At 46.5% G+C, this 14488-nt stretch overlaps 1 protein-coding gene across 1 annotated transcript in view; it reads left to right on the forward strand.

Moving 5' to 3' along the window:
* EPS8L1 (EPS8 signaling adaptor L1) overlaps positions 1-14488 on the forward strand; it is a 215434-nt gene that overhangs the window by 150690 nt on the left and 50256 nt on the right. The window contains exons 6-8 of the mRNA XM_086930318.1: positions 4489-4638; positions 6009-6091; positions 10488-10879. Of these exons, the coding sequence (XP_086786444.1) occupies positions 4489-4638; positions 6009-6091; positions 10488-10879 (625 nt within the window). The remainder of the gene's footprint in view (positions 1-4488; positions 4639-6008; positions 6092-10487; positions 10880-14488) is intronic.

Here is a 14488-nt window from a genome sequence, read left to right on the forward strand (position 1 = left end):
AAGGTAGGAGTTGGGCAGGGACCAGATAGGATTGCAGGGACAGTCGGGAACCACCCAAAGATAAGGGGGCCACTCCTGCTAACCTTGTTTGTCGTGCCAGGAGCCAAGGTCTTCCATTTACCAGTCTCTCGCTCCACCCCACCCTCATTACCTCAGACTGCGCATTCAGATAAAACGCTGTAACTTACACAACTTGATTGACTGGTTTCCTGTAAGGGTGTAACAACGCCTGGCTTACAACAGGTATTCGGCTGGCCTGGAACCTCGCCAAAGTTCACATATTCGGTTTCAACTTACCTTATCTTAAGTTAGATCTGGTTGTCTCCAAATATAGGTAAGGACTTTAAAAAAACTGTGTGCCAAAAATGTTCATTTTACACTTTGAAATTAAATGATTGCTACCCATTCAGCATTCAGTACTAGCACACACTCAATGGTTCATAAAAAATATGTGGCACACGGTAGGTACGGAAATGCATTATTAACAAATATTTGCGTTGGTTTTGTTAAGTATACATCAGGTAGAACTTGCTTTGCTAAGATAGTGTCCTGGGTGGAGGGAAATTTGGCACAATTTGTAGATGGTAGTGAATTAAATTATGCAGCAGGTGGTCCCTTTGTGTTCAGGGTTCGTCCCTGGCTGAGCTGTGACTGGCCTCTGAACACAAACATCTCCAGACCTCCATACCGTCAAGTCAGGCTTCAAAACATTAACCCTAGGGGCCTGATTATGATGTTGGTCGGACCGCCACCAAAAGTGGCAGTCCGTCCAACAATCGGATTACATTCCATGCGGTCGGACCCTAAACTGCCAGAAGACCGTCGCCTCCGACAGTATCAGTGATACGCGCCGGCTCTGCCATCGGTATTACGATGTCCCTTTCCAGGGCCGTTTCTAGGTGTTTTGTCGCCCTAGGCAAGAATTGAAAAATGCTGCCCCCTCTCTTTAACTACCATCACTCTCTCCCCCTGTCATCCAGGCTAGAGAGGCACACCCTCTACTGCCGAACCCTTCTATGTTACTGTCATTTACTATCAGGAAACACGATCACAACCGTCAGTCCTGCAAACGACCTTAACGAAAGGCCCAGGCCAGACCGTTATGGTAGCCATACACTCCCAGAACTATGTACACGGATGCCCAATGGAGCCTTGTGTTTAAATACCACTGAAGCGTCAAGTGCAACTCGTTTTCAAAACCAGAAGCAACTTAAGCTTCCGCCAAGCATGCATGTAGACATGAAACGCCCACATACGAAATGCAATATTATTTTTGCCTACTGCCAGCAATCCCCCCAATCAAAAGCAAAAAACATTTATTGCCCTAATAAAGTGCCTACCAATTGACACTTCTAGGAGGAGACACGTTGGAGGTCACTAACGAAAAAAAAATAAACATTCTGTGATGTCGAACGACATTATAAAGAAAACCACTCTTCTTTCAACAGTTTTTTTTCTTTGCAATGCTTTTTGCAACAGCCCCTCGCTGCAGATAATTAGTAATATAACCCAACTCAGTAGTGTTAATTTTGTCAGCTGAGGAAAGATTGGGTTACCTTTACGAAAAATTGCAGATTTTGTATCTGCATACTATAGGGAACTTTTGGGAAAATGCAAAATTAGGAGCAATTCTGCAAAACCGGCACTTGGTGCTAAATTGCGTGCTAAAATTCAGGGCAAAAAACAAATGCCGCAAACAGGGGCTTCTCGCATTCTGGCCATTCGCGTTGTTCCCATGCATGCACTGGTGCAAAATAAATGTTTGCGAATTTGGTAGAAGGAAGAACAGTATTAGTGCGGTAATTACTATTGTAACATGGTCTTATGCGACCCCTCGTAAAGGCACTCTAGCTTACTTTAATTCTTCCAACTATACCTGTTCCAGCAGACACATTGCACTCATTCAACTCATTCATCCATTAATTCATGCACACATTAAAAATGCTTGTGTGCTCAATCCTACCCGAGCCTCGTCCCTTAGGGGTCCCTTAGCCTTCCTTACAGGAGGTGCTCCTGAACTATCCCAGGTGCAGCTGACCTGTGACCCTTGGTAGGTGACCGTGAACAGATTCTCGAAGTGCTTCTTTTTAATGTTTTCTAGACCTCGGCCCAGGACGAGGCCTCTGCCTTGATGCAGCCGCACTCTGCCAGCTTCTGTCTTGCCTCACTCCTCACTCCTCGTTGAGGGGTCGTCACTCATGACTGCTGCATGTTGGAGAGTGCGGTGTGTTGTCTTTCAGTTTTGTGTTCCTGCTCTGCTCCCTCGAGGACTTCCCCCTGTGACGCCCTTGTGCGGCCTCGTCGTCCCACATATATGGTCCTGGGTGAGGGCCTGAATCCTGGCCTCATAAATCCCTCCCAGTCTCCACTGTCTCATGTAGGCACACTGCGCACCGCGGAACACACACAGCTTCCTATATAGCGCTGTATAGTGCCTACTAGTTATACGTCTTCAGAGGCTGTTTATGAATTTATGGTGACGAGAAAAGCCTCTTATGCAGTGCTCTTTGTTATTTTACTATGTCATCTGATTCAATGCACCCCAAAAGCAGCACGAGGCCCCCTACCAAGTATTTTCTTGCTGTTTTATATAGCGCAAACTCCACCTGAAGGCATCGGAGCGCTTTACATGAGCACCAGTTGCGTTACAGACGGACACATTAATTTTTAGGCACGGGAAGATTAAGTGATTTGCCCAGAATCACACAGTGGAAGCACCCCCAGGGGCAGTGTAAAGTATTAGGATGGGAGGTGAGCAGGGAATGGTCCTGGGGGCCTCTGGAGTGTTAGTTTGTTTTATTGTAGCCCTTCCTTGGGAGAGCTCATCAACCCCCGCTTGCAAGTGGAGGATTGTTTTTTGAGCGCCATGAGAGCCCTGCAGGTCAGTGTGGCGCACATGTGACCTTCTGGACAGCTCTTAGGTAAGGTGCGCAACGCCCATAGGGCTTAAAGGGCTTCAACACCCTCCCCCCCTGCAGCGTAAGTGACAGGACACATAAACAAATCAACACTCAGCTCTCTGTGGGCACTCGGTTTGATGCAGAATCGTGTGTTTAGAAACATTAAAAATGCGTCATGTGTTTCCTTGCAAGAAGCAGAGGCTGATGTCCAGAGACAATGGATTAATAAGAACTCTTTTTGATATTAAACATCAGTAGCTTTTGTTGCTGTGGCTGTTATCGCCTCCTTTTTCCATCTTCACACAAAAGGCAAGAAGAGAGCCTGACCCCCCCCCCCCCCCCCCCCCCCCCCACACACACACACACACATCCCCTAAACATGTGCACACGCCATTCCATCTCTCTCCCTGGGCAGTCCAATTCTGAAATCCTAAAGCAAAATGATCGGGGTCTGCGTCACACGTACTTTCCTCATTCCAAACAAGAGCGCATTCTCGCCACAAAGCCTTCATTTCAGCAGCCACCTACAGTCTGGCAGTCAAGTCCAGGCCACCTTAAACTAGATGAGTGCCAGTCAGAGCGTGCAGGGAACACTGCTCGATCTCCAAGAGCTCTTTACTCCCAGAAGTCAGGAAAGGGACGGCAGGCAAGAGGCACCCAAACTGGCTCCTGCTCCTAAAACTGTCATTGACCTTTACAATGAACTTTCATGTGCGAACGCATCCGCAGCACGCTTTTACAATCGCTGACTTTGGCTTTGAGCATGACGACGAATAGTTCAAGCACTACGCAGCACATCGCGGCTCGGATGGCTGCACTTTCCCTGATGAATCCTAGAGGCTCTTCCTGTGTGATCTGGTGGAAGGCTGGTGGCGCGAAAGTGAGTTTCGTACGTGTAACGTACTCAGCAGCGGCAAGCAGCTCTTTACTTTCATAGGTTCAAATAAAAAGAAATTCTCCCTTCTGCCGCCCTAGTTCTTTTGCCGCCCCAGGCAACCGCCTAGTCTTGCCTAATGGTAGAAACGGCCCTGTCTCTTTCCGATATGCACCTGGCACACGGTGCAAGGACGTACTCCTTTACACTGCTGCTTGTGCTGCAGCTTTTCCTGGGCCGCCGTGTAAAGGGGCACTTTCCGACCGCCACCCCAGTGGTCACATCCTAAATCGGTGGTCGGATCACCGACTACTATCAAAATAAGGCCCCAGGTCTTTACTACCCGGAAGAACCCTACCCCCTGATTCTTTTACCAAAATATAGACATATTATGTGTACCCTTTAAGATTTATTACTGTATTATAAAAAAATGGTATTCGTTTCCATAAACTGGTGTTAATAAACATGTTCCAATGGAAAACAAAACGATAGTCTAAGTCCAATGAATATTAAAGCTATGTAAAACAAAAAATAAACAGTAGCTTCTTGTGGTTCAACAGTGTCACCATCGCACCTCAATGGTATTCGAGGTTTGAAAGTGTAACTCACAGCCACAGATGATATATTCTGTATTTACTATGCGCCATGGACTGTTCAGTTTTGAGGTGTGCTATGTGTAATTAGTGAATATTCTTATTATTATTCTTACCACAGGACGAGCTGGAAGAGTACTCGCTGTCGGCAATCCAGCGCTGCGAAACCGTCCTGCCGGCCGGGCGGCCGCGCTCCCTTCTGGTCCTCGTGTGCCAAGACCACTACCAGCCGCAGCCTGATGTGCACTTTTTCCAGTGTGACCAAGTGGGGGTGAGAGAAGTGGAAGATGTATCTGTTGGGAAGGGGGGAAGAGGGTCCATCTCTGTGAAATTGGAAGGGGGAGGATGTCTGGCCTATGGGGAAAGCTCCAGAGAGGTCAGCCGCTCTGGACGGTCGTTAGTACTCAGATAAATTATGTCCTATCATAGGTGCAGGTGTGTCTGATATATGAATGACTCTGCCCCAAAAAGGTAGGTTGACCACTAACCCAAAGGTCAAATGTTCGATGGGCTGCCTTCAGGGATCATGGCCTTCAGATATAGGGATTCAAAATCACACGTGATCACCAACCCACTGTCTTTCTCTTAACAAGCTAATGGCTCATTCAGCAGACACACGCTTTAGTAGCATGACTAAAGTAAAAAATATTTTAAAAGATCTTAGTTAGACATGAAACGGATTGTGCTGTAGTGAGCTATCCCCACAGTCACCCATGCAAATGGCTAGCTCGCAGTGGTGCGTTTGGAAGCAGATATTGTATGAGATATGGAAATGGGTGTGAGCTAAATTCAATGGTTGACTCTTGTTGGCAATCCATCACACCCCAGCCGCAGCATTCTTTGAAGGTACAGCCGCTAGCACCATCTCATTTGCACCCAACCAGCTATTAAAACAATTGTAGTCCCAGATCATCAGGTAAACGCCCTTCACACCAAAGATACCAGTCAATCCATAGCTCAGGCGATCGTAACTTCACACAATGTCTGAGGGAGGACACTAGCGAGAAGATCCTCTTGTTTCCTGGGTTGATGAATTATACCACTAGGAAGACGGCAAGCACAGGAGAAGGATTGTAGTGTAGGGGGATAACATTAACAATGATTAGAACATTGGAATGTTGGGAGGGCCATCGAAAACAGTGGGGTGCTCCGGGCTTCTTATGGCCGGTAGAAGCCAGGAGCATCAACTTTCCAATATTTAACAAAGGCCTAAGCGAGCCCGAGTTGAATTTAACCTCTCGAGCTCCATGAGGCTTTCCTTTTACAAATAAGAACATTCCACTCCTAGAGGGCAGAATGTTCGAATTGCCTTAGAGCCCTCCATAGCGGGCTCTACCGGCCATTAAAAGCATGCGCTGAACGTTGGAGCGGGCCTTTAATGGTTTGTAGAGCCTGCTACGTTGGGCTCTAAGACCTTAAAAAAGAGTCTCTTTTCATATAGAGGTACTGACCTGAGTGCCAGGGGCTTTGTAGCAGTGCATACCTCCCTTCTCCAGACTTGCTTCCAGGCCCCGGGGCTCCTACAGACATAGACTAGACAAGCCCTACCTGCTTGTTCCCTGCCTGTTCTGCTGCTTTATAGCTGTATATTCGATCGTGCGGAAATATTGTTCTTTTGTGTCCCTCTCTCCCATTATCCAGGCGGAGCTGATAAAAGAGGATATCAACAGTGCTGTGATGGACCTCAAAAGTGGACAGAACCTGAAGAGACCAGAGGCCCTCAGGTGAGAGATGGATCAGGATGGATCCCTCGGGGAAGATCAGGCAGTGTGGGGAAGGACAAAGAAGAAATGACTCCCTACAGGTCCCCATTTGTGAAATAGAGTCACCACCCAGAATGCACAATACCAATCTGATTTCAGTTTAAAGCATAACAGGCCTGACTCCTGTTTAAAAGAAAATGTATCTGGGTTCAATTTTCACTAAATAAAGGTCTCACTCCAGTTCACAACAAATTAGTTTAAAACAAAAACAGATTCAATCCCTTTTAGAATAAATAGATCTGTCATCAGTTTAGAACAAAAGAGATCCATGTTTTTAGAGCAAAATTGATGCTCTTCTAGTTTAAAATAAAAACAGATCTCATTCCATGTTATAACAAAAACAGATCAAAATGATGGCCCTCTTTTAATTGTCGGGTGGACCGCCACCGACAGGTCGTCGGTGTCAGTCTGCCGGACAACCAGGCCATTAGTCCAATCGCTGGATTACTACACCGGCGATCGGAGCAGTAATGTTGGGGCTTAAGACCGCCACTTCCGACAAGCTCTAGGAGCCCGACGGGGCGGCGGTCGGACTCTAATCCCTACAATGGAGGAGAGCATGGGCAGGCAACACCATAGGTCTTAGGATGTCCCTTTCCGACTCTTTTTGTGGCGGTCTCACTGCCATGAAAAGTCAGACATAACAGACTTTGGGGGCCCCAAGCAGGGCCCCTTCCCCTGTGAGCAACAGCTAAGTGGCCAGGGTGGCAGAAGTGGTGCTTCCCCACACACCCATGCACTGTGTGCCAAGCATCACATGGTACCTAGCACACGCTGCATGGATGTCTATAAAGTGCCTTTTTCTACTGTGGTTTGTACTGATGACCTTTTCTGAGCCGCAGCAGGACCCGCAGTAAAAAAGGCGTTTTATGACCACCTGCATAGCAGTCATATTGTAATAGGGCCGGCAGGACTGCCAACACATTGTGCCCGCGGCGATGCCATCGTAATCAGGCTATATATTTCGCACAAAACCCCCAGACTCAAATTTACAACAAAAATATTCAGTTTCATAAACACACGAACAGCAGACTCCAGTTAGGAACATAACAGGTGTTGCTCCAGTTTAGAATATAGCAAAGTCGAACTCAATTTTATAACTAAACAGAACCACTCTACTTTATAATACAACCGATCTGACAACAATTTGGAACAAACTATAAGTGATGCCCGTGTACAACAAAACCTGTCTGGCTCCTATTTAGATCCATGCAGGTGCTACTCTAGTTTAATGATGGAAATAAATCGCATTACACAGAGACTTCTGGCCGCACTTCGAACAAACAGATCTGGTTCCAGTTGACGAAAAAGAGACGCGCTTCAGTTTAGGATATTACAAGGCTTACTCCAATCTAAAACAGACTAGATCTAAGTTCATGTTAGATTATTAGAGATGTAACTCCTCTTCAAAGTAATAAGAAATCTGACTCCACTTAAGAACAATTTAAAGGTAACATTTGGGAAGAGAGGACATGGTCTGGCTTTTCTCCCTTTGAATCGTGGTCAGAGCAGTTTGCATCTGGTTTCCTCTGGTTGATCTCTTCTTACTGTCGGTTGCAGCTTAGCAGGAGAGCATGCAACTCATAAGACCCTCCCCGAGCCGCATAAAATGGAAGGCTGCCATAATTCCCATCACATCTCTTTTATCATGTTCAGAACAAAGCCGTTCTGGCACAAGCTTGGTGGGAATTCCGTTTAGAATAAAACAAGCCAGTCTGCAGAGAGCAAAATGTTGTTTGCCTTCATATTGGTACAAAATGGACCCAAGTCTACAACTAAACACATAGAAAACAAGTTTCACTCAAATGAAACAGATCTAACTCCAATAACAAAGCAGACCAACACATGGTAAAAATAAAAAAATACCTCATTTATATTTCGGGAATACAGACCAGCCTCCTGTGAAGAAGCCAACGCCCCATGACCTCTGTTAGAACACATCTGACCAAAAATGACACAACCAGATTCACTTTAAAAGAATATATTTCTCATTTGAGTTTGGGAGACATAAAACAGATAGTGTAGAAAAATAAATGTAACCTGACATCCATTTAATAACAAAGCAGATTTAACTCCGTTTTTTCATAACTTTTTTTTAGTTATTTGTTTTAAAATATCTGCTAAACGGGTGGTACTGGAACGTTTTACCATAAACACAAATCCGTAAAAACAGGAGAGTATAGGAAAAAAGATTGGGGTCTAAGTAGACTAAAGCAGAGGAATACGCCAGAAATGCTGTCAGGAGAGCGTGACCTCGACTTTAGAGACCAGTTGCTACAAGAGGTGCCCAATGGGCGGCGAGGAATTGACGAGGAGGCTAGGATGGCCGCCTCACTCTCCATGTCATCCTGGACATTTTCTGCAGGCCTGGGTTTTTAGCTTACAAATTATTGTCACAGGTGTGTTAGTATATTTAGTTCGAAGCAAACCACAACTGTAACACGAAAAATACATTATATTATCCAATGAAAGCTTACGTTGCTCAAAGTGAGATGATAGCGCAAGGAGACAGAATTTCGACATGAAGGGAGGTGGTCGCGCCAAGTGCAGGTGGAAGGGGGAACTGGTGGTAAATAAGAGGGTACTCAAAGTTCCCAGATCACTGTCTCATCGAGGACATTCAGGGCTTTAAGTGAGCCGGGTCTCACCGGTGTTGAGCACCAGCAGTTTTTTAAAGGGGTCCTCAAAGCAGGTCTCTATCGGGCTCTGTTTTGTGCCCTGGCACAGGTGGTCCATTTTTTGTCTGGATTGCAGTGACAGCAGGCACATGGATGTGCGCTGCTCACACTGCTCACTTCTCACTAGTGGAAAAGTTACGGCATGACATCATGCCAGGTGAGTGTTTTAGGGTACGGAAAATCCTTTAGAGAGTCATTTTCTCTATGGATTTCCCTTCTCTTTTTGGAACTCTGGAGCAGCAACATTGTCACCAGGGCTTTAAGGGGAAGTTTCTTCAATATTATATACAAGCCATAGTTGCTGCTTATTTATCTTATGCAACTGACAGCTACTGACAAAGCCAATAGTCCTGACTTCTCGTAGGTATGATGTTACTTGTTGTATCATACATCTGAATGCAATGACAGAAACAGCCAAATACAAGTCAGGCGGCACACTATGCTAAGCACAGATTTTTAGCTTACTGTTTTTAAGCCGCGCCCTTAATTACATTGGTCACGCCCCTTTGAGAGACCACCCATGTTTTTCATCCCACTTAAATCCCTGGGAACATTATATTCCATTCTTGGGCAGTTGTGTACCTTGGAGTCCTGAACCGACTGGACTGACGTTTTAGATTGGAATGGTTCCTAGGAAAACTGGACTCTGACTGCAGTACGGTGTCCCTGTTGACATGGAGCGATCGGGTACCCTTGTTAGTAATTGACACCTGAAAGCAAGGCTGTCGTGGGGGCTAATTAACGCGGGCCGTGTCATTTTTGGGACCCTGTGCTCTTTGTACAGGATGTGTTTAAATATTTAAACCACCTCATATTTCATGTTGCAATTACGCCAAATGCAGTGTTTTGTCTTGCGCACGTTTTCTTAATTGCGAGCTACTCTTCGGATCAGAAACCAGCGAGAGGCCCCGCAAAGTTTTTTGCCCCGTGCTCCAGATTAGCTTCTAATTTGCTTGCCTAAAAGAAGCAGCAGTGACGTAAGATACGAGCGAAAAATGTAAGAGTTCCGGAAGAGGAAGCGTGCAGAAATATTCAAATTTAATGTAGATGGGAATGTTGAGGCGAAGGACATCCCTCCTGTGTAGAGAAAGCTCCTGCAAAGAGTAAATCACCCGAAATTAGGAATTAAAAAAAAGTGTGAGGGGTAGTTTGATGGTAATGTGGGCCTAAACCCTGGAGGGTTTTCATGGTCTCGAAGAGGTACTTGATCTGCTCAGGACCATGAAGTGAAGAGAAGAGCAGAAAAGGACCTTGAGTGAGAATGGGCACATCAAGGAACGCTTATGTCTTTTGAAGAACAAAACAAGTGTGAATCAGTTAAGAAAAGGTAACTTAGACCACAGCACAGAACACAAAAGGCCAATATAGAATACGAATATAAAACAGATATTATACTGGTTTGAAACAAAAGAGATGTGACTCTATTTTGCATCGAACAGGTCTCGCTCCAGTTTAGAATAAAATAGGCCTGAAAATGTGATTGGTTCTTTCACAGTTCATCAGGCTTTTCTGGGAATGTCATCTGTTGAGAAATCTCCCTATTGCTCGTGAGGCCCGCTTTACACCAATTACCCATTGAATGTATTGTCTCTTTCTTCTGTTCTCTTTCTCTCCTTCCTTCCCCTTCCTGTCTTGGCCTCAATATCCAACCCCTGGTGCTGATATCCCTCTGCCTCTAGGATGAACCAGGAGATAATGTCGCAGCAGAACAGGTCGCCCGCCAGATCCCCCAACACGCTCCCTGGTGCGTTCTCCTACAGCCCCTACACTTCACGGAGGCAGCAGTCCCAGGAGCCTGTAGGCCCCAGCGATGTCCTTCAGAGAGGGGCTTCCCGCTACACTCCAATTCAGGCTGTGGCCGTCGTGGGACCCCCTCCAAAGCTTATACTAGCGAACAACGACATCTACTCGCTGCCGCAGAGGGCCCCGTCGGTGGGGCATATTGTGCAAGTCACACCGGAACCAAGCCCTGTGCCAACTCCACAGGCCACGAGCCCAGCACAGCAGAGGGCGCGCACTGGACCGATATCACCAGTGGTGCCCACACAACAGCTCAATGGTCAGACTGTAGGTGAGTTTAGACACCTGGCACATGAACTTCTGCATGTTATGTTAAGTTATGTTATGTTATATTATGTTATGTTATTTTATGGTACACAAAAGCATCAATCAGTTAATCAATCAATAGTTAAAGGGCTCGCCTATAACCCGGGGGGGTATTCATGGCGCTGCGTGGGTGGGGCGACTCAAACCTCCAGGTCTGTAGACCACTCCTGAATTCGGCAAGGGAGGTGGAGGTTCAGAGGTGGATGGGGACGTCACTCCAGGCTTTGGCTGCAAGGTGGGAGATGGAACATCCTCCTGCTCGAGTGCAATGGATGTGCGGGACATAGGCGAGGGCCAGGGAGGTGGACCACAGGTGTCTGGTGGGCTGGTAGAAGATCAGGCTGTTGTTCAGGTATTCTGGTCTCGGCTTTGTAGCCGTGCGTGAGCAGCTTGATGTGGCATCTCTTTTTGACTTTAGTATAGTATGCTATGTTGCTTCTCGGACGAGACCCACTAAAGAGGATGAAACACAATCTGTAGGAGAGAGGGTAAATAAATAAGAAAAATTGACCACTATTCAGGTTCCTGTCCGCTCTAAAACTTCTAAACAAGACCTGGGGTCTTCAGTGGCAGGAAGAACAAAAGGCAGGAACCACATCTAACACTTGTCCAGAGGTCTTCAAGCTTTTTTTCTCTGAGGCCCCCAAAAGCAAAATATTTTAAAGTAGGACCCCCCCACCCCCACTTCAAAACTCTATGGCAATGACTCAGGAGTGGAGGGGCAGGACTGAGCGCAGGAGGTCTGGGCTTATGAGATAATTTCATGGATACTTTTTCAGTAACTCATAATCCACAGTAAATCTGAAACCTACAAAGAGCAAATTCATCAAACAAAAACAGAAATTGACCAACAAATTCTGCTCCCTATAATCGATGTGTTGTATTCACCTTGCACACCTGGCGCCAATGCAACTACACCTGTTGCACTAGTGATAGATAGCAGCGGGCATGAGTAGAAGGATATCTCATCTTTCTCCTACACCTCTCTCCCACCAATGCCTGACAATCACTACAGTCTTGAAACAGGCTCTGTACAATTTGTTGGTACAGAGTTCTATACAGCGCAAACTCGGCCCTAGGGTATTGGAGCGCTCCTTTACATAAGCACCAGTTACATTACACAGGGTCAGATTTTTTGTTTTGTTCTTAGGCACATGGAGATTATGTGATTTGCCAATGGTCCGTTGAGTCAACATTGGGACCGAACAAAGGCTTGAACTAATGGAGCCACTTGTAGCTCCAGGAATGTTTTTTAATATTTTGAGGTAATGTGAGGGTGTCTGAAAAGTTTCAGCGCTCTGTCTATCATCTTATTGTGTTTTCTTTGTACACCCTTAGTTGGCAGGGGATGCGCAGATGTGGGTCCCTTGCTCACTTTGCTAATGGATTCAAGCTAGCCTGGCTGATGATGGGTGTGACCCCAAAACCGGTCCCAGGATGTTTGTTTGCAGTCCAGGGAAGACCTGGCTTAGCAGTTCTGGCTGGACTATTCTTATGAGGAACAGGGTCAAGACTGGTTTTCATGTGGCTGGGTATGAACTGGGGTGGTGAGTAGGATATGAAAGATGTTTCCGGAGTAGTATGAGGTGTGAGAGCATGTGTGAAAGAGAGGCATTGATACTGGCAGTGCAGAGGCACCTTGAGGCTCATGAGTAGTGCAAGGGGGTAAAGGAAGAGAGGGCATGGAACAGTGGAGGGAAGGAAAAAGAGAGTCAGGGGAATAGGAGCGGATAAATGTTTAACAAGAAACTTTGTCACAGCGCGGGTACTGAGAACAGGGACTGACCAGCCTCGTTAGACAGACAACTTCAGAGAGACACACACACGCGCAAAATATTTCACACCGACTGCAGACCCGGTGCTGGGCTGACATTTTGGTTGGTGAAGAGCACTGTCGTCTCTAGATTCAGGCCATATGGGGCATGTACCCCAGCCCAAACCTGTATGGGCCCCACCACCACAAATGCTGAACGTTCCAGGAGGAGACACAGAAAAAGTCCACAGACAACGCATTTTGCAACACACATTAATTTGTCCACCTACCTTTTATTGCAATGCAGTGGTGTTTAATCAATAGTTTTACATCTGACTTTGTATGTATATGTGTATATATATATCTTTGGATACCCGTACCATCCAAGCAAAAGCGGGGGGAGTTCATCACATCCTGACAGAGTACTTCTTAAGTATAAAAGCCAGAGTTCCCAAGGAGAGTTCTCAAGGCAGCGGCTGCTTATATGTAAATGTAAGGTGTTTTATAGCGCGCTCAATTACTACCGGAGTATCCTGGCGTGAATGACCGCTGGGGAACCCGTCCTGGCTTTCCCTGTGAGATGGTCCCATGTTGGGTATCTCCAAGGTGAAGCCAGGCATCCCCGGCATCTGTGGGGGGCCGTTGTAGCGATGAGGCAAGCTTAATGCCCAGAGTTACCGAGTGTGATCACTGCCCAAAGTGGGCACCGAGGCGAGAATTATCAGTCCGCTGACCCTGGTCCTCGACCCTGCCGCGTCGGGAATCGAACCCTGGTCCCGGGCCGTTCTCAGCCTCCGGGTCTGCCGCCTCTAACCAGTGAGCCACACCTCGCTACAGGTGTTAAGTATATCTAAAAGTACACATATAGATATGCCCACAGACTCATAAATATAACCTTTGTAGGCGTCCTTGCCAGTTTGATCTGAGGCCCAATGTGTGTCTCATGGACGTCATTTAGGGGTCGCAGCTGTAACCCCTGGCTTGCATTTTGCTACCCCTAGCACTGCCTTTGCGACCCCTGGACTCAGATGTGGCAAATTCGGTGCAAGGAACACAGTGGCAGCTGGGGTACGCTCTCTTTATTTTCTGTCAATTTCTTATTACACTAATAGTATTGAGTACAATAAGCAGGAATATGCCCTTACATGGCAGCTGAGGTAAGTAAACAATGCTTTTAAATGTATGTTTGTGTGCATGCTTGCGGATGAGTGTATGTTTTTGTGTGAAAGTATATGTGTGAATTTGTGTGAATGTGTGCTTGGGTGAAACTGGAGTTCAATGGGGTGTGACTTCACTTCCGTTACCTCTGGCATTTCGGTGAATTGACGTCCATGGCGTGCCCACCCCCACCCCCCTCTAAAATTCACTTCTGGAGGCGCTCCTGGTGAAGAGCAGGTGGATACAGCAGTCACGGTGAAAGGCTGATGGTGAGTGCTGCTGAGGGTGAAAACAATCCCCATAATGGTGCGAGATGATCAGTCCCTGTACATTGTAGTGGTGAACGCGGAGCCCTACTGTGCTTCTGTACTATGGTGATGAAGATGACGATAAGGGATTCTCCCGCTGTAATGTTAGAGGCTGATGGTTGTCTCGATCACCTGAATGGTTGGTGAACATGGGAGTGATACGCATTGATGGTGATAGACTATGAATCTTTCTCTTAGTATATATATTTCTGATAAAGATTGAGGGATTGAACAGTGACGTCTTAAAGCATCGACACGCTGGGCCGTTGCCTTTGGCCCCCACGTACAAAGGGTCCCCTGGCCAAGCTAATCTATGTACAGAGCAAAATTTAACTAGTGGTTACTTCTCCACAAC

The sequence above is a fragment of the Lissotriton vulgaris genome, chromosome 7 (genome assembly GCF_964263255.1).
Source record: "Lissotriton vulgaris chromosome 7, aLisVul1.2, whole genome shotgun sequence".
NCBI lineage: Eukaryota > Metazoa > Chordata > Amphibia > Caudata > Salamandridae > Lissotriton > Lissotriton vulgaris.